The sequence below is a fragment of the Carcharodon carcharias genome, chromosome 1 (genome assembly GCF_017639515.1).
Source record: "Carcharodon carcharias isolate sCarCar2 chromosome 1, sCarCar2.pri, whole genome shotgun sequence".
Taxonomy (NCBI): Eukaryota; Metazoa; Chordata; class Chondrichthyes; order Lamniformes; family Lamnidae; genus Carcharodon; species Carcharodon carcharias.
Window position 1 is genome coordinate 138,478,139 of NC_054467.1, and position 24,343 is coordinate 138,502,481.

Genomic DNA, 24,343 nt, shown 5'->3' on the forward strand with positions numbered 1-24,343 from the left:
TTTGTAGTTGCCGCTTGATAGCACTGTCACTGACACCTTCCATCACTTTGCTGATGATAGAGAGTAGGCTGATGGGGTGGTAATTGGCTGGGTTGCATTTGTCCTGCTTTTTGTGTACAGGACATACTTGGGCAATTTTCCACATTGCCAGTTAGATGCCAGTGTTGTAGCTGTACTGGACCATCTTGGCTAGAGGTGTGGCTGGTTCTGGAGAACGAGTATTCAGTGCAATTGCTGGAATGTTGTCAGGGTCCACAGTCTTTGCAGTATCCAGCACCTTCAGCTGTTTCTTGATATTAAGTGGAGTGAATCAAATTGGCTGAAGGCATCAGATGCTGGGGACCTGAGAAGGAGGCTGTGATGACCATCCACTCGGTGCATCAGCGGTATCTTTTGCATTAACTTGCTGGGTATTTGTGGAGCCATCTCCTCCAGTGAGTTGTTTCATTGTCCACTACCATTAACGACTGGATGTGGCAGGACTGTGGAGCTTAAATCTGATCTGTTGGTTGTGGATCGCTTGGCTCTCTCTGTGTGCTGGTTACGCTGTTTGGCACCCAAGTAGTCCTGTGTTGTAGCTTCACTAGATTAGCCCCCTGGTTTGGTAGTAATGGTAGAGTGGGGGATATGCCAGGCCATGAGGTTACAAATTGTGGTTGTATACAATTCTGCTGCTGCTGGTGGCCCACAGCACCTCATGGATGCCTACTTTTGAGTTAATAGATCTGTTTGAAATCTATCCCATTTAGCATGGTAGTAGTGCCATACAACACGATGGAGGGTATTCTCAATGTGAAGGTGGGACTTTGTCTCCACAAGGACTGTACAGTGGTCACTCCAACCGATACTGCCATGGACAGATGCATCTGCAGCAGGCAGGTTGGTGAGGAAGAGGTCAAGTATATTTTTCCCTCGTTGGTTCCCTCACCACCTGCTGAAGACCCAGTCTAGCAACAATGTCCTTTAGGACTCAGCCAGCTCAGTCAGTAGTGGTGCTACCAAGGCACTCTTGGTGTTAGACATTGAAGTCCCTACCCAGAGTACGTTCTGTGCCATAGCCACCCTCTATGCATTTCCTCCAAGTGATGTTCAACATGAAGTAATCATTTACCAGCTGAGTTGGGGGCTCGTGCGGTCGGTGGTAATCAGCAGGAGGTTTTCTTGCCCATGCTTGACCTGATGCCATGAAACTTCATGGGGCCTGGCACTGATGTCAAGGACTCCCACAGCAACTCCCTCCTGACCGTATACCACTAAGCCGCCATCCCTGCTGTGTCTGTCATGCTAGTGGATCGGGATATACCCATAGATGGTGGTGTCAGGGACATTATCTGTAAGGTAAGTATCGTGAGTATGACTATCAGGCTGTTGCTTGACTAGTCTGTTGGTGGCTCTCCCAATTTTGGCACAAGCCCTAAGATGTTAGTAAGGAGGATTTTGCACGGTCGATAGAGCTAAATTTGCCATTGCTGTTTCCAGTGCCTAAGTCAATGCCGGATGGTTTGTCCAGTTTCATTCCTGATAGATTTTCTAACAGTTTGATGCAGTTGAGAGGCTTGCTAGGCCATTTCAGAGGGCATTTAAGAGTCAATCGCATTGCTGTGAGCCTTGACAGTTAAGCACTGTTTGAATAAAAGCAAAGTACCGCAGGTGCTGGAAATCTGAAATAAAAGCAGCAAATGCTCTAAGAGTCATACAGACTTGAAACATTAATTGTATTCCTCTCCACAGATGCTGTTAGACCTGCTGAGCTTTTCCAGCATTTTCTGTTTTTGTCTCTCCTTGTATCTACTAGTTTGGTTTGTTGAGACTTGGACCCTACCTTTGGACTTTACTAAATCACACTCAAACACGATAAAATTTCATCAAATTATGAGCACACTTTCCCCACATCTTCTTTAGTACAAGGTTATTAGTTAACCCCGTCTCATTGCACAATGCTAAACCTAAAATACCCTGTTCTCTAGTTGATACGTAAAGTAGCTTCAACACCACGAGAAATGTATAGCTTTCATTTGAAGTTGCTGGCTACATAAAGGGAACATTCGATGGATTTTTTTTTACCTTTAACTATGTGAGGAATCTCCAACATTAATCAGTATCTGAAGTTTCATTACTACTTTGGTTGACAGTATAAAACAGCTGACGTGGTCCTGGTGCATAACCTAAACTGTCAAAATAAGTCAACTTGATGTTTGAAAAAGTGTGTTATTGTAATTTGCAAGCATATATAGGTGGATATTAAGATTCTGGGAGATAATGAAAGGATATGAAAATAGACAAAAAAGCAGACTGATAGGAAAAGGAAGGTGACCAAAACCTGGGAAAGGATAGTTGAGAATTTTTGATTTAAATTTTACTTTCAAACCGCTTTTAAAGGCACAGTCTCCTGCACCACAGGAGTTTGATGTGCCATTTCCTGTTTGAAACTGAAAGCTGCCCTATCCTCACCTCAGGCACTTTTCCTTCAATATTAGAGCAATTTTATAGAGTGCAAGTTGGCACGCCTTCACTGAAATAAAGTACCAATATTTTTTTCTCTCTCCCTGTGCAGCAGCATGTTTCTTGTACTTAACAAAAACAGAATTACCTGGAAAAACTCAGCAGGTCTGGCAGCATCGGCGGAGAAGAAAAGAGTTGACTCTTTTCTTCTCCGCCGATGCTGCCAGACCTGCTGAGTTTTTCCAGGTAATTCTGTTTTTGTTTTGGATTTCCAGCATCCGCAGTTTTTTTGTTTTTGTTTCTTGTACTTGCTGTTTTGCAAATAGCTCAGCTGAACCAGCAACCAATTTTTAAACAGGTGTAGTGTATTGGTTAAACCTATCCTTAGATATGCTGTTTAAAACTTATGACAGTTTTTCAAGTTGGCGTCTTTAGCTTCTTCAGATAGCTGAAAAGTCATCAGAAATAAAAACACAATGCTCAAAACTCTCTGCAGATCTGGCAGTGTCTGTGGGGGAATGGTTAACGTTTTGGGTTGATGATCTTTCATCAGTCCAGCATTTTCTGTTTTTATTTTAAATTTCCAGCATCTGCAGTAGTCCTTTACCTGGAGAATTTTGAAAGTCAATGACCTGTATCACAAGGAAGGAATAGACTGAAACTTCCAAGTGTAGAAATGACTTGTGGGAGATATTTTTTTTACAGTAGTGAAATATCTTTGATATTGCAAGAGTTACTGGAATTAATACTGCTGAGTTACTATTAATAATTAAATTTTTGCAATGAAAATTACTCATTTAATACAATTTCACGTTTACTTCACTATTGGTCAGGTAAACGACTGGGATATGCAATCTCGTACCTCATTTGGCAGTACTTCACTCGCAGGGTCAAAATCCTGGGATTCCCTACCACCCCGCCCCAACATCATTGTGGGTGTAGCTGCACCACAAGAAAGCAGCTTACCACTACCTTCTTGAGGGCAATTAGGAATAGGCTATAAATGCTGGCCTCGCCAGTAATGCCCATACCCCATGAATGAATAAAAATAATCTCTTTACTCTAAATTGGAAGGTTGTGCATTGAGGCTTTCTTCCAGCACTTGAACAGATGTAGGTGAGCATTCAAGTGCAGTACTCAAGAACCTATGTTTTGGTGAAAACAAAGAGAGATGCCGTTGAAACTTTTCATCTTATACTCATCAGGGCAGATGCAAGAATGCTGTTCCATTTGAAATTTGGCAATTTATACTGCATGAGAAAAGGGGTGCTGATTGGTTGGCATTGACTATCATCGAGGTGTTGCCATGGTGAATATACCAAGGGGCTATTCTCCCCCATGCTTATGTTTAATTTAAAAAGGCCTGTACCAACCAACCCTTGCTTGCAAAACTCAGAACATAATGTCTAACATTAGATGTGATTCCATGATTGGGCAGCACTTTCTCAACAACCCTGAGTGTGATGAGTTATGCTAACAACCAATTTAAGATTTTCAGCCAGGCTCGCAATGTAGCTCACTTACACTTGGTAGATGCCACAGAGAAGCTATGCAGGGACCTGTCCTCTCCATGGCAATGTCTCAACCAATCAGAGCTGACTTGCCAACCAATCGCCCCTTTTCTCAAGCAGTATAAGTTGTTGTCCTCTTTAAAATTTGACATTTTTGTGCCTGCCCTGCTGAGTGCAAGATGAAAAGCTTCGACAGCTTGTCTTCTTTCAGCAGTACTCAAGTTCTGAACTGCTATGTTGTTTAGGGTGTTGTCCTTCAGAGGCAATTCTATATTATTAGCAACAACCAAAGTCTTTAGTGTACAATCCTAAGGTGTTTTACAGAGAGGTGACAAAATAGATTAAAATATTAAAGGAATTGACAACAGGTCAGAGTAGGAGACCTAGGAGAGATTACTCGATGCTTGTTTGAAGAATGAAGTTTGCTAAGGTTTCCTAAGATAAAGAACTAATGTGATAATGGGGAGAAATTCCTGACAATAGTTGTTAAGACAGCTGGAGTTTATGCCACCAGTAGTTGGCAAAAAGAGAGACGAACTTAGAGTGGGAGAATAAAAATATGCAGGCTGACATTATAGTGGAGAGATTGTAGCGTTGGAAAGGGATGAGACTTTATAAGGTGTTGATATCTGGAACAGGGATTGTGCATTTGGTGCACAAGAAGGCAGGGAACTAACATAGTTAAGCGTGGAACAGGATCCAAACACTTGAATTTGAACAAGTTGGATTTTATGGGAAATAGGAGACTATGAAGAAGGACATTGGATAAGTAGAGTCTAGAGGTGACATGGCACTTCGATTGAGGTGAGGTTAAAGTGGGCAGTATTGTGGTGATACAAGGAACCAACCTTGGTAATGGTTAAGATGTAGGGTTTGAAGTTCAACTCTGGGATGATACCAAGTTTTCAGTCACCTGGTTCAGACTGAACAGGGGCCTGGAGAGGGTGGTGGATTCAGTGGTGAAAGAACAGAGTTTTGGTCTTGCTGATTAAGGCAGTTTTTAAAAATTCATTCACAGGGTGTAGGCATCACTCAAGGCCAGCTTTTATTGCCCATCTCTTATTGCCCTTGAGAAGGTGGTGGTGAGCTTGAACCACCACATTCCACCTGGTGAAGATACTCCCACAGAGAGGGAGTCAGGGTTTTGACCCTTTGATCAAAGAATGGCGATATATTTCCAAGTCAGGATGATGTATAACTTAGAAGGAAATGTGCAGGTAGTGGCACCCTCATGCACCATCTGCTCTGCGAATCTAGAGTTGGAAGATCCAAGTTCGCAGGTAGTGTTTGCAGGCTTGGGAACATGTTGTCTGAGAAGACGGTCAGTTGCTGAAGTGCATCTTGAAGATTGTATGTATTGCAGCCACATTGCGCAGGTGGTAAAGGGAGTAAATATTTAAGATGGTGGTTTGGGTGCCAATCAAGCGGGCTGCCCTTGATGGTGTTGAGCTTTGAGAATTGGAGCTGCATTCACCAGGCAAGTGGAAAGTATTCCATCACACCCCTGACTTGTGCCTTAGTTGAGAAGTGAACCACCTGCCACAGAATATTCAGCCTCTGTCTTGCTCCTGAAGATGAATGTGACTGTTGCAGTTAAGTTTCTGCTCAATGGTGATCCCCAGGATGTTGATGGTGGGGAATTTGTGTTGGTAATGCTGATATATATCAAGGGATGTGTTAAACTCTCTCTTTCAGAGATAGTCACTATGGCGCAGGTATTATTTCTCGCTTATCAGCCCAAGCTTGAATGTGATACAGACTGCTCCATTAACTGACTGTTCTGGGGTTCAGGTGGATGCTAATAGACCCCTGTGATACATTTGAAGGAACGCAGTGAGTTCATAATGTCCATCCTTGATAAATTAATATTGCTAAAATTGGCTATTTACATCATTGCTGTTTGTGGAATCTTGCTCTGTAAAAATGGCTGTTTTATTGCTTACACAAATGACTCTGCTTTGAAATGTTTGACAAATGTAACCAGATATTATAGAAATGTAAGTAGTTGTTTTCCTTTCAGTTGAATGCCACATTTATTCTAGTTATCAGGAAGATTTTGTATAATTGCTGAAATCTTTTAAGTAGTGGGATACTGTGTTTTAATTAAACTCCAGCTATATTACTACATCATATATGTAAGTTCCTACTGGAACAATTTTTGAACTCAACAATCAAAATCTCATTTTGTTAAACATGAGAATCAGAACAAATAATCACATTAGACAAGCAGATCATAATTTAACTTGTGAAATATTATTTTAAAAAGTCGCACATTGTGTTGCTTCACCCTTTCTCATGTACCGCAAAGTACTGCATAGGCATTGACTCACCTCAATTTATGCAATGAATGGAACTGACCAGACTCAATGCATGCAATGCTTTGCTCTGGCTATTTCCATTTTCACATTGGGACCTGGTTGATACTGCTGGTTAATTTTCGACAGTCACAACAGTTAAGAAATCTAGTTCCCTTTTGATATAAATCTGAAAATTTCATGTTTTCAATTATCTTTTATCTATCTAATTTACCGAAGCTAAAAACAAAGTTTAATAAATGTATTGAGAGCGTGGGAAAGAGAAATGTTGGCCTTTCGAAAATAGATACAGGCAAAACAATAATGGGTAATGAAATTGCAGACTTGTGTAATATTATTTAACACCCAGTGGAGGAAAAGGACAAAATACCAGTGCTGCAAGGGTATTTAAAAATAAATCACTGGGAAGAACTTAGTGGATTTAGGTTACTTTTTAAAATCTGGTAATGGAGAAAACAATGTTATAGACAAATCTCCAGGACCTAATGGTTTCATAACATTAAAATATAGGGGCAGGAGAAGAGTATGCTTGAGGCTGCTTTGCCATTCAAAATGATCCTTGAAGGCCTTTGGCTTCAACTCCGCTTTTCTGCCTGCTTCCTTTATCCCCTGATTCCCTGAGAGAACAAAAATCTGTCTATTACAGCCTTAAATGTACTCAAAGGTGGAGCATCCACAACCTTTTGGGGTAGAGAATTCCAAAGATTCAAAATCCTTTGAGTGAAGAAATTTTTCCTCACTTTGATACTAAATGATCACCCTTTTATCCTGAGCCTATGCCCTCATGTTCTAGCTTCCCCAGCCAGGGGAAGCAACCAAAATATTGCCAAAAGAAAATGCGATATCTCCTCCCTCCCCCCCCTCCCCCCTTACACAAAAACTTCAGAGTGCAGTATGTTCATACACATGGACAAAAAAACAAAATCATGTACCATGGCAATTTTCAAAGTATTTACAACTTGGAAAGCAAAGCTTGCTTATAAACTGCAACATGGTTTGAAGGACCAGTGAATGCACTACAGTACTGTACGCTCAAACCCACACAAGGTTTTCTATGTCTACCCAGTCAAGCCCCTTCAGAATCTTGTATGTTTCAATGAGATCACCTCTCATTCTTCTAAACTCCAGAGGATGTGGACCCACTTTGCTTAGCCTCTCACAATAGGACATCCCTCTCAACCCAGGGACCAATCTAGTGAAACTTCACTGTACTACCTCCAGTGTTAGTATATCTATTCTTCCTTAAATATGGAGACCCAAACTACATACAGTATTCCAGGTGTGGTCTCACCAAAGCCCTGAAATTTTGTAGCAAGTCTTGTTTATTCTTGTATTCCAGTTCCCTTGCAACAAAGGTTAACATGCCATTTGCTGCCTTAATTGTTTACTGTGCCAGCATGCAAACATTCTTTTAGGAGTAAACCCAAGTCCCTCTAAAAATGAACATTTACAAGCTTCATGGTTTTTAAAAAAATATTCTGCTTTTCCATTCTTATGACCAAAGTGAACAACCTCTCACTTCCCCTCATACTCCATCTGCTACATTGTTGCCCACTTACTTAACTTGTTTACTTCTCTTTGCAGTCTTTGTGTCCCCCTCAAAGCTGGCATTCCCACCTAGTGTTGCATCATCAGCAAACATAGAAAATAGGAGCAGGAGTAGATCATTCAGTCCTTGGAGCCTGCTCCTTCATTCAATATGATTATAACTGATTCTCTATCTCAGCATCATAGTCCTGCGCTCTCCCCAGACCCCTTTATGCCTTTAGAGTCTAGAAATCTATGTTTCTTCCTTAAATATATTTAGTGACTTGCCCTCCACAGTTTTCTGTGGTAGAGAATTCCACAGGTTCATCACCCTCCAAGTGAAGATACTTATCTTCATCTCAGTCCTAAATGGCCTACCCCCTATCCTGAGATTGCGACCCCATGTTCTAGACCCCCCAGCCAGAGGAAAGGTCATCCCTACATCTGGCCTATCCAGCCCTGTCGGAATCTTATACGTTTCAATGGGATCCCCTCTTGTTCTTCTAAATCCCAGTGAATACAGGCCAAGTTGACCCAATCTCAACTCTTACGACAATCCTGCCATCCCAGGAATCAATCTGGTGAGCCTTCAGTGTAGTTCCTCTATAGCAAGTATATCCTTTCTTAGGTAAGGAGACCAAAACTGTACACACTACTCTAGCTGTGGTCTCTCCAAGGCCTGGTGCAGCTGCAGTAAGGCACCCTTGCTCCTGTACTCAAATACCCTTGCAATGAAGGCCAACATGCCATTTTCCTTTTTAACTGCTTGCTGCATCTGCATGCTTGCTTTCTTTCAGTGACTAGTGTACAAGGACTGGCATGGACAAGATGGGCCAAATGGCCTCCTTCTGTGCTGTAACTTTTCTATGGTTCTAAGGACACCCGGGTCCCCTTGGATATCAACAATTCCCAGTCTGTCATCACTTAAATAATACTCTGCTGTTCTGTTTTTCCTATCAAAGTGGATAACTTCACACGTATCCAAGTTATACGGCATCTGCCATATTGTTGCCCACTCTTCAACTTGTGTAAATCACTTTGAAGCCTCTTAACGTCCTCCTCACCACTCATTCCCACCTAGTTTTGTGTTGTCAGCAAACTTGGAAATATTACATTTGGTCCAGTATCCCCCTGTCTTTTTGTTAGTCATTAATATAGATTGTAAATAAATGAGGTCCCAGCACTGATCCTCACAGCACTCCACTAGTCACAGACTATCAACTTGAAATAATTTTGTGATGTGGGTCAATATTTAGTTTGAGGACAATGCGTCAGGGCGAAGGGAATGTTCTCTAGTTGACAGGTAGTGATTCAGGTTCCACAGAGGTCTGTGTTGGGGCCTTGGCTCTTCACCACACTGTCGGATGAAGGAATAGAGAGTTGTTTATCCAAGTTTGCAGAGCTGTGGCAGATAGAGTTTAGTGTCAAGAAGTGTGAGATCATCCACTTTGTATCAAAAAATACAAATTGGAATATTTTCTTTATGGTGAGAGACTAGAAGCTACAGAGGAGCAAAGTGATTTGGGGATTCAGGTACACAGATGCAGATTAGAAAAAATCAAGGGCTAATGGAATTTAGAATACAAAAGTAAGGAAGTGATGCTTCAGTTAGGCAGAACGCTGATCAGACCTCATCTATTGTGTTGCGATTAATTTTGGGCACTGCACTTCAAGGAAGTTATATTGTCCTTGGAGGTTACCGATTCAGCAGAATGGTGTTAGGGCTTAAAGGGTTAAATTATGAGGACAGGTTATATAAACGTGGTTTGTATTCCCTTGAGCTTAGACAGTTGAGCGATCTAATTGAGGTGTTTAAAGAGATTGGATACAATAGGCACACAAAGTATTTCCTCTGCTGGGGGGAAATCCAGAACAAGGGGCATTTTCTTAAAATTAGCACTAGGCCACTCAAGAGTGAAAGCACAAAACATTTTTTTGCTAAAGGGTAATGGAAATAGTTTCATAAAAGGCTGTGGATGCTGGATCAATTGCAATTTTCAAAACTGGTTCTATAGATGTTTGTCAAGGTGTCCAGAGATATGGAACAAGTGAGTTGAAGGACCCTGTTAATCATGATCTTATAGAATAACTCATTCTTGTACTATAGGGCATAGAACTGCTGCTGTAGCTGCAACTTATACAACTGCCATGGGAAATTCATACGTGAGCAACTTATTACAAGGCAGCAAAATACTACTAGAATATACAAATGAAGATTCAACTTTTTTGAATCTCCTAAACATAATTTGTTTCTTTTTCCTTTTTACCTCCCTGTGTAATGTGGTTTTCATAACAGAGTGAGGTGGAGACTTGTTTCCATCCTTGCAATTCTTTATCTAGCCACATTGCATTTCTGTGGGTGACATGTAAAAGCTTTCTTATAGGTGTCTTCTGATTGGTGTTTTGCTTGGTTTACATTTCAAACGGACACAGCAAAGATTGGGAAATTGACCACCTGGGGAATCAGCAGATGCAAACTCATATCTTGGTGTGCTGCTGTTAAACGTTATTAGAGGAGTTGTGCTTGTTAATGTATGCCAATTGTGAAATAAATTCCGAAGCATTGTTACAACCAGGGTAGGACGGGTCAAATGGCACCCCCCCTTTGCCCTCTCCTCATTTGACTGCAACAGTTTTTTAAATTGGTATACTTTCCAATTCAGTAAGCACTTAACTCTTTACGTGCTGTCATCATAAAAGGACCAATAGGTACAGGTTTTCTTCAGTTTAACATTTAGATTTGGACAAGCTGAGTGAGTGGGCAAATGCAGGGCAGATGCAGTATAATGTGGATAAATGTGAGGTTATCCATTTTGGTAGCAAAAACAGGAAGGCAGATTATTATCTGAATGGCTATAAATTGAGAGAGGAGAATGTGCAACGAGACCTGGGTGTCCTTGTACACCAGTTGCTGAAGGTAAGCATGCAGGTGCAGCAGGTGGTAAAGAAGGCAATTGGTATGTTGGCCTTCATAAGCCAGAGGATTTGAGTACAGGAACAGGGATGTCTTGCTACAATTGTACAGGGCCTTGGTGAGACCACACCTGGAATATTGTGTGCAGTTTTGGTCTCCTTATCTGAGGAAGGATGTACTTGCTACAGAGGGAGTGCAGCGAAGGTTTACCCGACTGATTCCTGGGATGGCAGGACTGACCTATGAGGAGAGATTGAGTCGATTAGGATTATATTCGCTGGAGTTCAGAAGAATGAGGGGGGATCTCATAGAAACCTATAAAAATCTAACAGGACTAGACAGGGTAGATGCAGGAAGGATGTTCCCGATGGTGCGGGAGTCCAGAAATAGGGGTCACAGTCTGAGAATATGGGGTAGACCATTTAGGACTGAAATGAGGAGAAATTTCTTCATCCAGAGAGTGGTGAGCCTGTGGAATTCGTTACCACAGAAAGTAGTTGAGACCAAAACATTGTAGGTTTTCGAGAAGGAGTTAGATATAGCTGTTGGGGCGAAAGGGATCAAAGGGTATGGGGAGAAAGCAGGAGCAGGCTATTGAGTTGGATGATCAGCCATGATCATAATGAATGACGGAGCAGGCTCAAAGGGTCGAATGGCCTAGTCCTAGTTTCTATGTTAACAAACAGAGGCTTTATTATACTTAAACCGATCTAAGTAAATAAAATGTGCACTGACTTTCATTCGTGCACATAGTTGAAGTTCACACAGACACAAATGCAGATTACAGAGTGGGGAAGGATAGATTGGCCAAATTAGAGTCCATATAAGAAAGTAAGAGTATACAGTCTGTATTTTGGTGACTTGGCTGACCTCTGGCTGAATTTGATGGTCTTGATACTTCCGAATTTAGTATGTAGATAATTAAATAGGTTGTGCTGTGTTGGATTCTTTTAAGAAATCTGCCTGCAACAGGGTGTCCTTGTGTGATCACGCTCAGCAAACTAGGCTCAAAGCTAATGAGATGAGTTGGAGAAAAGAAAGGAGGAGGCCCACTAAGGGCTCCCTAAGTTGTTTGTTCTCAGGTCTGCTGAGAAAACGGGCTTAGAACAAAGGGCTGGTTTACATGTGACCTTCCTTCTCCAACTGCTAGGGGGATTTAAAAAATGACATTGTGTATTCTAAAGGTGATTTGATTTGCTCATATCTGGAATTAACTTCCTATTGTCCATGTGATTAGTCTTAATGGCCCATCTCCAGTAACTCTTTTGAGTACAAACATGTTTCCATCTGTCATTTCAGATGAAGTTACATTGTTTCCCATTGTGAGATTTGAACTCTTGATACTCTTTTGAGTAAACCTGTTTCCATCTGTTTCAGATGAAGTTACATTGTTTCATAGTTTGCCATTGTGAGATTTGAACTCTTGATACTCTTTCGAGTACAAACCTGTTTCCATCTGTTTCAGATGAAGTTACATGTTTCACAGTTTGCCATTGTGAGATTTGAACTCTTGATCTCAGGGTTATAAACCCAGTACCATAACCACTTGGCTATTTAGGCCAAGCTCCCATCTCCAGTAGTTGAATACCTCAGGTGACTGTCATTGATGTCTTGCTAATGAGACAGGAATTTCACACTCCCCTGAAGTCATTGTGTTTGGTTTTTTAGACAGATTGATACCACTCCAATTAATTGGAATGTGGAATGTATAGTAATTCAAATTAGGGTTGGCTGTCTTGGACTGAGAGTTCAGTCACTTTAGTCTGTTTTTTAAAAAGTCTGTTTTTCAGGTTTCCAGCCAGTCTATGAAACTCATTGTTTGGCATAAAACACATCTTCATGTCAGCATTGTTTCTATAACATGCCAAGTGTTGCTTTTTAACATATTTTTCCTGTTCATCATGATTTGTGTCATACTTAAACTTCTGTATCAAAAAGAATTTAAAAAGAATAAAGGCAGTAAGTTTTAATATATACAGAGAAAACCATAACAGCTGAAAATACCTCAAATGACAGGCTTTAGCATGTCGCAATTCTAATGGAGTTTACTAATCACATTTTTTTGGAAAAAGTGAAAGAAAACTTGAGTTCTGACTTGCTACGTGAACACCAGTCAAAATTTAAACCTGACTGTTGTTCAATTAAAAACTTTGTAGTCTCAAAGTAGTCTCAAGGTATACAGCTTTTCACTTTCGCAACAGAATAACAGATCAGTTCATTTCTGAACGCCATATCATCTGATTTGCCATTAGCAAAGCTACAGGAGATTTCCTAATGACATTTTAAATGTACACTGCTGTGTATTTTGTATCTGTCACAACTTTGTTTTTGTTTCCTGGCATTATACCTTTTTGATTGGCCCATTAAAAAATAGAATTTTGAGTACTTAACTCTTTTAAAAAATAAAAAGACTTGTTTCACTGCCCTGAGTTGAAGACTTGAGGCAACTTCTGGCGAACATTTATGCAAAGCCAAAGCTGTTTTGTGCAAAAGCTAACCATCAAGAGTATAATCTAAACTACCTCTAAGGCAGAGTGATACTGTTCTCCAAGAAATCTCATTCTTCTTCATGCAGGCATCAGGTCAGGCTCAGGCACTGGGTTCACTTGCATTAAAAGTTGTGTCAGTGCAAAGAAAAATTGCTTGTCACTAATGTTGTTGCAGCCTAAATGCACCCTAAAGGACTTCTTTACAAGTTCTTTCACCAGAGTGATGCCATCTTCTCTTCAAAGCACTCATGAAAATAGCATTGAAGCATGAACTTTTGAATGTTTGAAGAAATCCTTTGACATGAAAAGTGGTGTATTTGATATCTTTATACTTTTATGACTGAATAGATAAAAGATAGTAGATAAAATTCATAGCAACTTTAACTGTCATGACTGAAAATGTTTATATTCAATCCAAAAAAGCATTTAGTTCATTGCTTATGGAGAGATATCATCCAGATTTACCTTTAAAACCTTCCTTTCCCTCATGCTGCAGATTCAAGGATCCTCCTTTTCCCATCCAAATGATAAACCCGAGGATCCCCGCTACAGTGAGCCAAACTTCAGGTCCACCTCTGTAGTGCTCACAAGTCCTGAGGTTCGCCTACTGTAGAGCTATAAAATCTCCATGAATCCCACTTCAAATGCTGTTTAATGTCAAATAATTACCTCCAGTTAAATTTATCCTGCCTACTAATTTGTTGTTTATCCTCTGCTTTAATTAAAGTTAAGAGAGGAAAACTAAGTGCATTGGTAAAGGAATTAAATGTATTTTTTATTCATTATTCATTGCTGGCTAGGCCAGCATTTATTACCCATCCCCTAATTGCCCTTAAGAAGGTGGTGGTGAGCTGCCTTCTTGAACTGTTGCAGTCGTTGTAGAGTACAGTGCTGTTAGGGAGGGAGTCCCAGAATTTTGACCCAGCGACAGTGAAGGAACCGTGATATATTTCCAAGTTAAGATAGTAAGTGGCTTGGAGGGGAACCTGCAGGTGATGTTGTTCCCGTGTTTCTGCTGCCCTTCTCCTTTGAGATGGTAGTGCTCGTGGGTTTGGAAGGTGCTGTCTAAGGAGGTTTGGTAAGTTCCTGCAGTGCATCTTGTTGATGACGCACACTGCTGCCTCTGTGCGTCAGTGATGGATGGAGTGAATGTTTGTGGGTGGGGTGCCGATCAAGTGGGCTGCTTTGTCTTGAATGGTGTCAAGCTTCTTGAGTGTTGCTGGAGCTGCACTCACCCAGGCAAGTGGAGAGTATTGCGTCACACTCCTGACTTGTGCCTTGTGGATGGTGGACAGACTTTGGGAGTCAGGAAGTGAGTTACTCGCAGCAGGATTCCTAGTCTCTGACCTGCTCTTGTAGCCACAGTATTTATATGGCTGGTCCAGTTCAGTTTCTGGTCAATGGTAAACCCCCCCCCACCAAGGATGTTGATAGTGAAGGTTTCAGTGATGGTAATGCCATTGAATGTCAAGGGGTGAAGGTTAGATCCCCTCTTGTTGGAGATGGTCATTGCCTGCCACTTGTGTGGCGCTGCTACTTTCTACTTCTAAGCCCAAGTCTAGATATTGTTCAGGTTTTGCTGCATTTGTACATGGACTGCTTCAGTATCTGCGGAATCGCAAATGGTGCTGAACATTGTACAATCATCAGTGAACATCCCCACCTCTGACCTTATGATGGAAAGAAGATCAATGATGAAGCAGCTGAAGATGGTTGGGCCAGGACACTACCCTGAGGAACTCCTGCTGTGATGCCCAGAAACTGAGATGATTGAGAACCACAACCATCCTTTGTGTTAGGTATGACTCCAACCAGCAGAGAGTGTTCCTCCTGATTCCCATTAACCCCAGTCTTGCCAGGGCTCTTTGATGCCATGCACTGTCAAACTCTGCCTTGGTGTCGAGGGCAGTCACTCTTACCTCACCTCTGGAGTTCAGCTCCTTCATCCATGTTTGAACCAAGGCTGTAATGAAGTCAAGAGCTGAGTAGCCCTGGCGGAACCCAAACTGAGCATCAGTGAGCAGGTTATTGCTAAACAAGTGCCGCTTGATAGCACTGTTGATGACCCCTTCCATCACTTTACTGATGATGGAGAGTAGACTGATGGGGTGGTAATTAGCCCGGGTTGGATTTGTCTTGCTTTTTGTATTCAGGGTATACGTGGGCAATTTTCCACATTGCTGGGTAGATGCCAGTGTTGTAGCTGTACTGGGACAGCTTGGCTAGTGGCACGGCAAGTTGTGAAGCATAAGCCTTCAGTACTATTGTTAGAATATTGTCAGGGCCCTTACCCTTGCAGTATCCAGTGCCTTCGGTGGTTTCTTAATATCACATGGAGTGAATCAAATTGGCTGAAGACCGGCATCAATGATGCTGGGGACCTCCGGGGGCACTTCCGGCTGAAGATTGTTGCAAATGCTTCAGCCTTATCTTTTGCACTGATGTGCTGGGCTCCCCCATCATTAAGGATGGGGATATTTGTGGAGCATCCTCCTCCAATGAGTTGTTTAACTGTGCACCACCATGCAAAGCTTAGATCCGATCCTTTGGTTGTGAATTGCTTAGCTCTATCACTTGATGTTTATGCCGTTTGGCATGCAAATAGTGCTGTGTTGTAGCTTCACCAGGTTGAAACCTCATTTTTAGGTATGCCGGTGTGCTATTTTTGGCATGCCCTCCTGCATTCTTCATTGAACCAAGGTTGATTCCCTGGCTATTGGTAAAGGTAGAGTGGGGAAATGCCAGGCCATGAGGTTACAGATTGTGGTTGAGTACAATTCTGTCGCTGCTGATGCTTATGGCCCACAGCACCTCATGGTTACCCAGTCTTGAGTTGGTGGATCTGTTCGAAATCTATCCTATTTATCATGGTGGTAGCCCCACACAATGCGATGCAGGGTATCCTCAATGTGAAGTTGGGACTTCATCTCCGCAAGGACTATGCGTTGGTCACACCAGGGATACTGTCATAGACAGTTGCCTCTGCGGCAGGCAGGTTGGAGGATAAGGTCAAGTATGTTTTTGCCCCTTGTTAGTTCCCTCACCACTTGCCGCAGACCCGGTCTGGCAGCTATGTCCTTTAGGGCTCAGTCTGTAGTGGTGCTACCGAGCCATTCTCGGTGATGGCCATTGAAGTCCCCCACCTACAGTATTTCCTTCAAGTGGTGTTCAACATGGAGAAGTATTGATTCATCAGCTGATTGGGGGGTGCTAGCAGTACGTGGTAATCAGTAGGAGGTTTTCTTGTCCACATTTGATCTGATGCAGAGAGATTTCATGGGGTCCGGAGTCGATGTTGAGGACTCTCAGGGCAACTCCCTTCTGATTATATGCCACTGTGTCGCCACCTCTGCTGGGTTTGTCCTGCTAGTGGGACAGGACATGCCCAAGGATAGTGATGATGGTGCCTGGGACATCGTAGGGTATGATTCCGTGAGTATGACTATGTAAGACTGTCGCTTGACTAATCTGTGAGACAGCTCTCCCGATTTTGCTACTAGCCCCCAGATGTTAATAAGGAGGGCTTTGCAGGGTTGACAGGGCTGAGTTTGCCATTGTCGTTTCCGGTGCCTAGGTCAATGCCGGGTGTCCATCCGGTTCCATTTCTTCTAGACTTTTTGGCAGTTTGATACAACTGAGTGGCTTGTTTGGTCATTTCAGAGTCAAGCACATTGCTCTGGATCTGGAGTCACATGTAGGCAGACCGGCTAAGGACAGCAGATTTCTTTCCCTAAAGGACATCAGTGAACCAGATGGGTTTTTATGACGATCAACAATGGTTTTGTTGTCATTGTTAGACTTTTATTTCCAGATTTTCATTGAATTCACATTTCACCATTTGCCCTGGTGGAATTCGAACCCAGGTCCCCGTGGTTTTGTCACTAGTCCAGTGACAGTAGCACTAAGCCACCACCTTCCCCAAATGTATGTTGCACAAACTCTTATGTGCTTTGTACCTCTTTGCTTGCTGATTTGCATTGCTGTCCAGTCTAACAATTCCTCAAATTTATAATTATTACCCTTGTCTTAAACTTCCTCCATGGCCTTATCCCTCCTGTCACTGTAATCCTGTACAACCCTTGAAGAACTCTTGTGTTCTTCCATTTTTGACCCGACCTGTGGCGGCCACGCTTTCAGCTGTCTAGGTTCCAAGTTCTGGGATTCTCTCCCTAAAATTCTGTAGTTTGCTCTCTCTTTCTTTAAGATGCTGTCTGAAACCTTCTTTGACCAAGTTTTGATTAAGTATCTTAATCCAGTGAGCTTAAGAGATCCTACAACAAACTGCTCAGAGCAAAGCTGTGCTGTCCTGTCACATCCAGTTGTGAATGGGGTTGGGCAGTTAAATAACTAATGGGAGGAGGAAGTTCCATGTACGTTCTCATCCTTGATGGTGGAGACCAGCATGAGTGTAAAATACAAGGCTGAGCCAACTTCAAATATCGTTAGTAAGAAGTGTCAAATAGATAATCTTTCTCTGCCTTATCTTGAGGTGCCCACCATCAGAGAAGCCAGTCTTCAGTCACACCTACCTGATATCAAGAAATGGCTAAGTGCACTGGATACAGCAAAGGCAATGTGCTCCGACAACATTTGGACTGTAGTATTGAAAACATGTGTGCCAGAAGTAGCTTCCCCCCTAGCCAAGCTGTTCTAATATACCTACAACATTGGCATCTATGCTACTAGATGGAAAATTACTTGAGTATGTCAGACCCACAAAATGCAGGATAAATCCAATCCAACAAATTACTGCCCTATCCACCTTTTAATCATCGGTAAAGTGGTGGAAGGTGTTGTCGGCAGCACTTACCAGTCACCTGCTCACTGATGCTCAGTTTGGGTTCCACTCGGAACACTCAGCTTCAAACCTCATTACAGCTTTGGTCCAAACATGAACAGTAGAGCCAAATCCCGGAGGTCACAGATGAGAGTGACTACCCTTGACCTCAAAACAACTTTTGACTGAGTGCGGCATCAAGTAACGCTCATAAAATTGAAGTCAGTGGCAATTGGGGGTAAGCTCTTCACTGGCTAGTCGAAAAGGAAAATGGTTGTGGTTGTTGAAGGCTAATCACCAAAGCCACAGGACATTGCTGCAGGGCAGTGTTGCAGGCCTAACTGTCTTCAGCTGCTCATCAATGCCCTTCCTGCCATTATAAGTTTAGAGTGGGGGTGTTCTCTGCACAATGTTCAGTTTCATTTGTAATTCGTCAAATACTGAGGCTTGGTTGTATGCAGCAACAACTGGACAACATTCAGACTTAGGATGATAATTGACAAGTGACAGTTGTGCCACACAAGGAGTAGGCAGTGATCTCCCAACAAGAGTCTAACCATCTTCCCATGAGATCCAATGGGATTACTATCACCGGACCCCTCACCATAAACATTCTAGGGATAACCATCAGTAATAAACTTAACTGGATCAGGCATAAATACTGTGGCAACAAGAGGAGGGTCAGAGGTTGGGTATTCTCTGGTGAATGACTCACCTTCTGACTTTCCAAAACCTTTCAGCATCTACAAGGCACATGCGAAGAGTGTGATGAAATGCTCACAACTTGTCTGGAAGACTGCTCCAACAATACCCAAGAAACTCTGCGCAATGCAGGACGAAAGCCCGCTTGATTGGCACTCCCTTCGCAACTATGTCTGCATTGTGTACAGTCTACGAGGTGCACTGCAGCGATTTGCCAAGGCTTCTAAAAGCATCTCCCAATTCCGTGACTTCTGCCTATAATGATGAGAGCAACAGGATGATGGGAACACCTGCAAGTTTCCCTCTGAGTCATACACCATCCTGATTTGGAAATATATTGCTGTTTTTGCATTGTTATTGGATCAAAGTCATGGAGCATCCTCCTGAACAGTACTGTGGGAGTACTTACACCTCATGGATGTAGTGTTCAAGAAGGTGACTCACCACCACCACTTTGTAGGCAATTGGGGACGGGTTAAAAACACAGTGATACCAACATTGCTTGAACGAATATATTCCTTGAATGTATCCTTATGTGACTTGTCAAATTTTGTTAATGTTTTGTGATGCACCTTGGAGTACTTTGCCATGTTAAAACTGTTACTTAATGCAAGTTATTGTTGTACTCTGATTTATAAGCTGTGCTATAGGGAATAAATAAATAAAGGTGACTACTGTTCCGCAAGACTAAATAGAAATAAGATCAAAGTTGTTTGGTGACAGTAGTGGTATTGCCTGATTTCATAAGTTAATGGACTTGTAATACATTGATGTGACGTTGTATGGAAAAATCTGCATGCTGCCACAATAGCTAGTGATAGAACTCATCATAAAATTGTCCAGTATCAGCATGTTTAGTAGCAATAGAAGCAATGTGTACAAGTAAAAGCAATAACATGAACTCGCATTGTTTTATTAACCAAATTACATCCTGAAAGCTAAATCAATTCTTGAAATGAGACCAAAACAAATTATCCCAGCATGAATTTTTGCATTGCCGAAGTAATCTTTAAATTAACATTTATAATACAACTACAGAAATAGATTCTGCTGTTGAATAATTGCTGAAATGATAAGTTTCATGTTAAATTAAAAAGATTTTTAAAAAAACAAGGGTGAAGTTACTGTATTTAAAATTTATGATAGTCTATGGTAACACCATAAAGGGTATGTAGTCGATAAGTGTGGATCACCATCTTAGTCCCTTGGGACCATGTTGCAATGAGTTACAGTCCTGCAACATGAATATTAATTTCATGCTTGCCTGTACCAAATCAGAGCTCAAAATACATGAGGGTGATGGTTGAATTCGCCCTGCAGTTTCTCTTTCATTGCATCAAATAGTTGAAATTAGAGATGAATCTGATCTTAGTTTATTAGTGTAAATTGGGAATTGTATTTATAATCCAAATTTGAGGGAAAATACCATGGGAACTAAGGAAGAATAGTATCCTGAACACCTCATGTGAAAAGGGAAAAAAAGGAGTCCCCGAAAACCAAAATATAGCCCAAAAATTCGAAGTAGCTCTCAAAAAAAGCTCTTGGTGGGGAAGATGGGGGTGGTGGGTGGGGTGGAATATTTCAACCCTTGTCCATGTACATACACAAACTTAGGTAACACATGAGTGAAGTCTGCAATGTTAAATTTAATAATATTGTAAAGAAATTTAGATCATGTTTATTGTTCATAATCATCTGGGCTGTGACGTAGGAATGAAGTTCAGTCTCAAAATTATCTTAACAGCAGATTCAACTTTGAACTTAATAGCTAGGTCACCCCATATTTCCCAAAGATGCTAATTGATTATTTGGAGGAAGGTATGTTGCAGGTTCAATAGCCATTTTTTAGTTCTTTGCTTTTCTTAGATTTCTGTGTTAACTTACTGCTTTAAGGAAATTGCATTGTATAAAGCTCATAGGATTCTATGGTCACAGGCCAGTAGTATTTCAAATTTGGAAAAACTGAAGATTAAATTTGACATTGCAGTGTAAGAACTTGTATAATTTCCAGTATTTTAATTTTAGTGTATGTTTCAAACACAATGAAAATGGTACTCTGTTAAATGACTTTCTAATGTATCTGCTTTGTATTTATGCAGGAGGGCGGTATCAACTAGAAATTAAAATTCCAGAAACATATCCATTTAATCCTCCAAAGGTGAGACATGTCTGTATACATGTGTTTCTGGATAAAATAGCAGGCAATGACTGTTAAATTTACTAGCAGTATTCGAACTAGGAATGAGTGACTCGCAGCTTGATACTTGTTGGCAGTTAAACTTTTAACGAAATATTATCTTTTGAACTATTGTAGCTATCAGTTAAACACTGTCAATGTTTGAACTATTGTTGCATTTTCAAATGGAATTCATAGTTATTTTAAATTTTGAGAGAAGTCTTCAAAACAGTTTTTTTTTCCTTTTTTTCTCTTTAGCAAAAAGTTATTCATGAACTTATAAGCCTCATTTGTTGTGTTCTTTTCTCCTTGGTGTCAGCCTTGACTCAGTGGTGGCACTCTTGTCAACAGTGTATTGATTGAAGTCTGACGCTGAGACTTGAGCATACTTTATTAAAGTGACACTTCATTTCAGTACTGAGAGGTATTGCGTTCTTTTTGGAGGGTGCTGCTTTCAAATGAGATGGTACACCAGACACTAACTCTGTCTGGCCCCTCAGATGTAAAAGGTCTGTGCCACTATTTGACAAAGAGCTATGGCATTCTTTCAGTGTCTTGGCCAATATTAAACCCTCAAACATACCAACATCGCTAAAAGGGGTAGATGGTGACGTAGTGGTAATATCACTGGACTAATAATCCAGAGACCCTGTTTAATGCTCTGGGATGTGGGTTCAAATCCCACCATGGCAGCTGGTGGAATTTAAATTCCAGTAATAAACCTGGAGTATCAAGCTAGTATTAATAATGGTAACCATGATAACTAGCATCAATTGTTGTAAAAACCCATCTTGTTCACAAATGACTTTAGGAAAGAAAATCTGCCATTCTTACCTGGTCTGTCCTACAGGAGACTCTAGACCCACAGCAATGTGATTAACTCTTAACTGCCTTCTGAAATGTCCTATGAAGCCAAGGGCATTTAGGGATGGGCAACATATGCTGGCCTTACTAGCAATGCCCATGTCCTGTGAAAGAATAATGGAAAACAGATTATTTGATTATTTATTTCATTGGTGTTTGAGAGTTCTTACAGTTCGCAAATTGATTGTCACTTGTACTTCATTAATTGTAAAGTGCTTTTGGACATCTTGAGGTCAGGAAAGGCACTATATAAATGCTAGTCATTCTATTTTTCTTTTTCCTGAGTGCATTTCACCCTTTTCTTGTTAGTGAAGTTGCATAATTTTGTTTCAGCAAGTTTTTTTAAAAACATGCTTCTGTTTTGTTCCATATTCACTCTTATTGTCCTTTAGCTCAATGGCAAGGTGTTTTAGGGCATGCTGCAATGTCAATAAAAATATGTAAACCATATTGAGAGGAATTTGACATATTCCAATTACGGGGCTTTTGTAATGGAAAACTGTACAAGTACATTTAAATGTAGTTGTGATCTTAGGGATGGAAGTTCAGTCTGCTTTTGTTGCTGGGAGATGCATTTGTATGTTGAAAATAGTTAGAACTTTTATTGCATATCTTGTGCAAGCATTGTACCATGTATTCTGTATGTCCTATATTCTTTTCCAAGTCCTTGTGTGTGGTATTTGGTGACCAGAATAACTCCTGATAGGCGGGTGCAGTAGTGTCTGCAAATTTTGAATTTGAGAAGTAATTTTCTTTCTAGTGATACTGAGTGACCTTGTGCCTGATTTGTGGGAGTATATATCAAAATAGGTATAAATGGTATATCTTTTTAAGATTCCTTGTTTTCTCTAACTTGCTAATTTGTTATTTTGGATTATTTCTCCTTGCCCTTTGTTCTGATAGAAAATCAACATGTGATCCTCAAGGATAGTAGTTTTTGGTTAAAAAAATATTGCTGCACATTTTGACGTTAACCAGGATGGTGTACATTTGCAAATTCATGATTCCCCACAACCCTGTCAGTTGTTTTTTTTGGATCTGTGAAATAGAGATGCAGTACATCTTCCCATTAGCTTTACAGTCAACTGTGAAGTACACATCAGGGTTTTGACATGGCAAGTGTACAATCCATATCTCTAGCTGATTAAGAGATTTGTAAGTTGTGCCAGATACAGATATGGACAGCTGCTATCATGTTATTGAGTTGGTGAAATCTTTTCATTTAATAAAAGGGATTTAGCAGCCTTAAAATATCCAGTTTGGCATAAGCAAAGTTGAGTGCTGAATGGATTTGAATAGGATTATATAAGCTGTTGAGTTGACCAGTCAAGAATTTATATTTTTGCTCTAATTTGTAACAAGCAAAAGAAAATTCTGCATCAGTAGTGAAGTAAGGTTTTTGAGTTGTGATTTATTTTCATATATGCTTGCTATACAAGCACAATAAGTTTTGTTTTGAAAAATTATTCCTTTTATCACCAGTGTGAAATTTAACAACTATGATATCTGTTTGAATGTTGCCTATGGTGGGGATTGTAAGGCCTGAAAAACAGGGACAGCAACCCCATGTATTGCTACCACCGGGGAGCTGAGGATCGTACTGGTAACAGAATTGGCTGCCTGCTCCCCACTCCAAGGAGACAAGCAGCTAATTAAAGTTTTCTGTTTTTATTCCAGATTTCCAGCAGTATTTTGTTTTTATATTATATAAGCTAATCAGGGTGTTTGAACTTGCAGCATTGCTGGAACTTTCCCCACTGGTGGAGCTACTGCCTACTATATGCAGGAACTGCCAGCTCTTTGGAGGCGGCCTCCATGTGCTGGCCTCCGGGACATTGGAGCCCAAGACATCATGCCCCACTGACGGTGCAGTGTGGATGAAGGACTGCAATTGTGGCCTCATCCAATCCTGCAGTGTGTTCCCCCTCCATCATAATTGCTCTACTGGCTTCAGAAATCTTCATTTTCTGTATTCTGTGCCAACCAGCAAGGATGTTTTCATGTTTAGGTCCCCTCGCAGCCTGTGACCTGCCTCAGCTGTGCCCTCCTCACCCAGTGGGGTTGCCCACTGGGAGCCTGCTGGCATATGCAGAGGTGGGCAATTTGTTGACTGCCTCCTCACTGCCTCCAAGTGTGGGCTTAGGGCCCCCATTTGGTCCTGACATCGGGGTTCTGAAGACTGTGGGGAAAGTCCAGACCAACGTCTTTGAATTTTGAGTCTTGAGTTCATTACCCCAAAGTGCCAATTACAATCCAGGCTTTTTTGGTGATCTGAAAGCCTAAAGAACAGTTAATACATGGCAAAATTTTGACATTTTAACTTGAGTATCATAGGCAAGTTGAGTCACCAGGTGTAGAGTGTAGAACTTTATCAAGTACTCTGTTGTATTTAACAATGTGAAATAACCCTTGGGTAACAAGAGTTTTCACCCACTCGGAACAAATAATTACTATTCGTGGACTTCATAAACTTTTTGATAATCAAAAGGCGTGGCATATAGACTGTTGGAGAAGAATTACAATAGATTTTGTATTATCTGGCATTCTACCAACTGGAATTCTCTAGTAACCGGAATTTCTGACAGCTCAAATTTTTTTAAAAGCCGATCACTTTGTGTTCAGTTAA

The 24,343-nt window shown here is 41.2% G+C and overlaps 1 protein-coding gene across 3 annotated transcripts in view; it reads left to right on the plus strand.

The window, feature by feature from the left end:
- Positions 1–24,343, plus strand: part of ube2kb (ubiquitin-conjugating enzyme E2Kb (UBC1 homolog, yeast)) — a 100,030-nt gene that overhangs the window by 41,839 nt on the left and 33,848 nt on the right. For 2 of the 3 annotated variants that reach the window (XM_041192219.1, XM_041192212.1), the window contains exon 3: positions 20,777–20,835. The exons of the other annotated variant lie outside the window; for it this stretch is intronic. In XM_041192219.1, the coding sequence (XP_041048153.1) occupies positions 20,777–20,835 (59 nt within the window). The remainder of the gene's footprint in view (positions 1–20,776; positions 20,836–24,343) is intronic. 3 annotated transcript variants of the gene reach the window in all.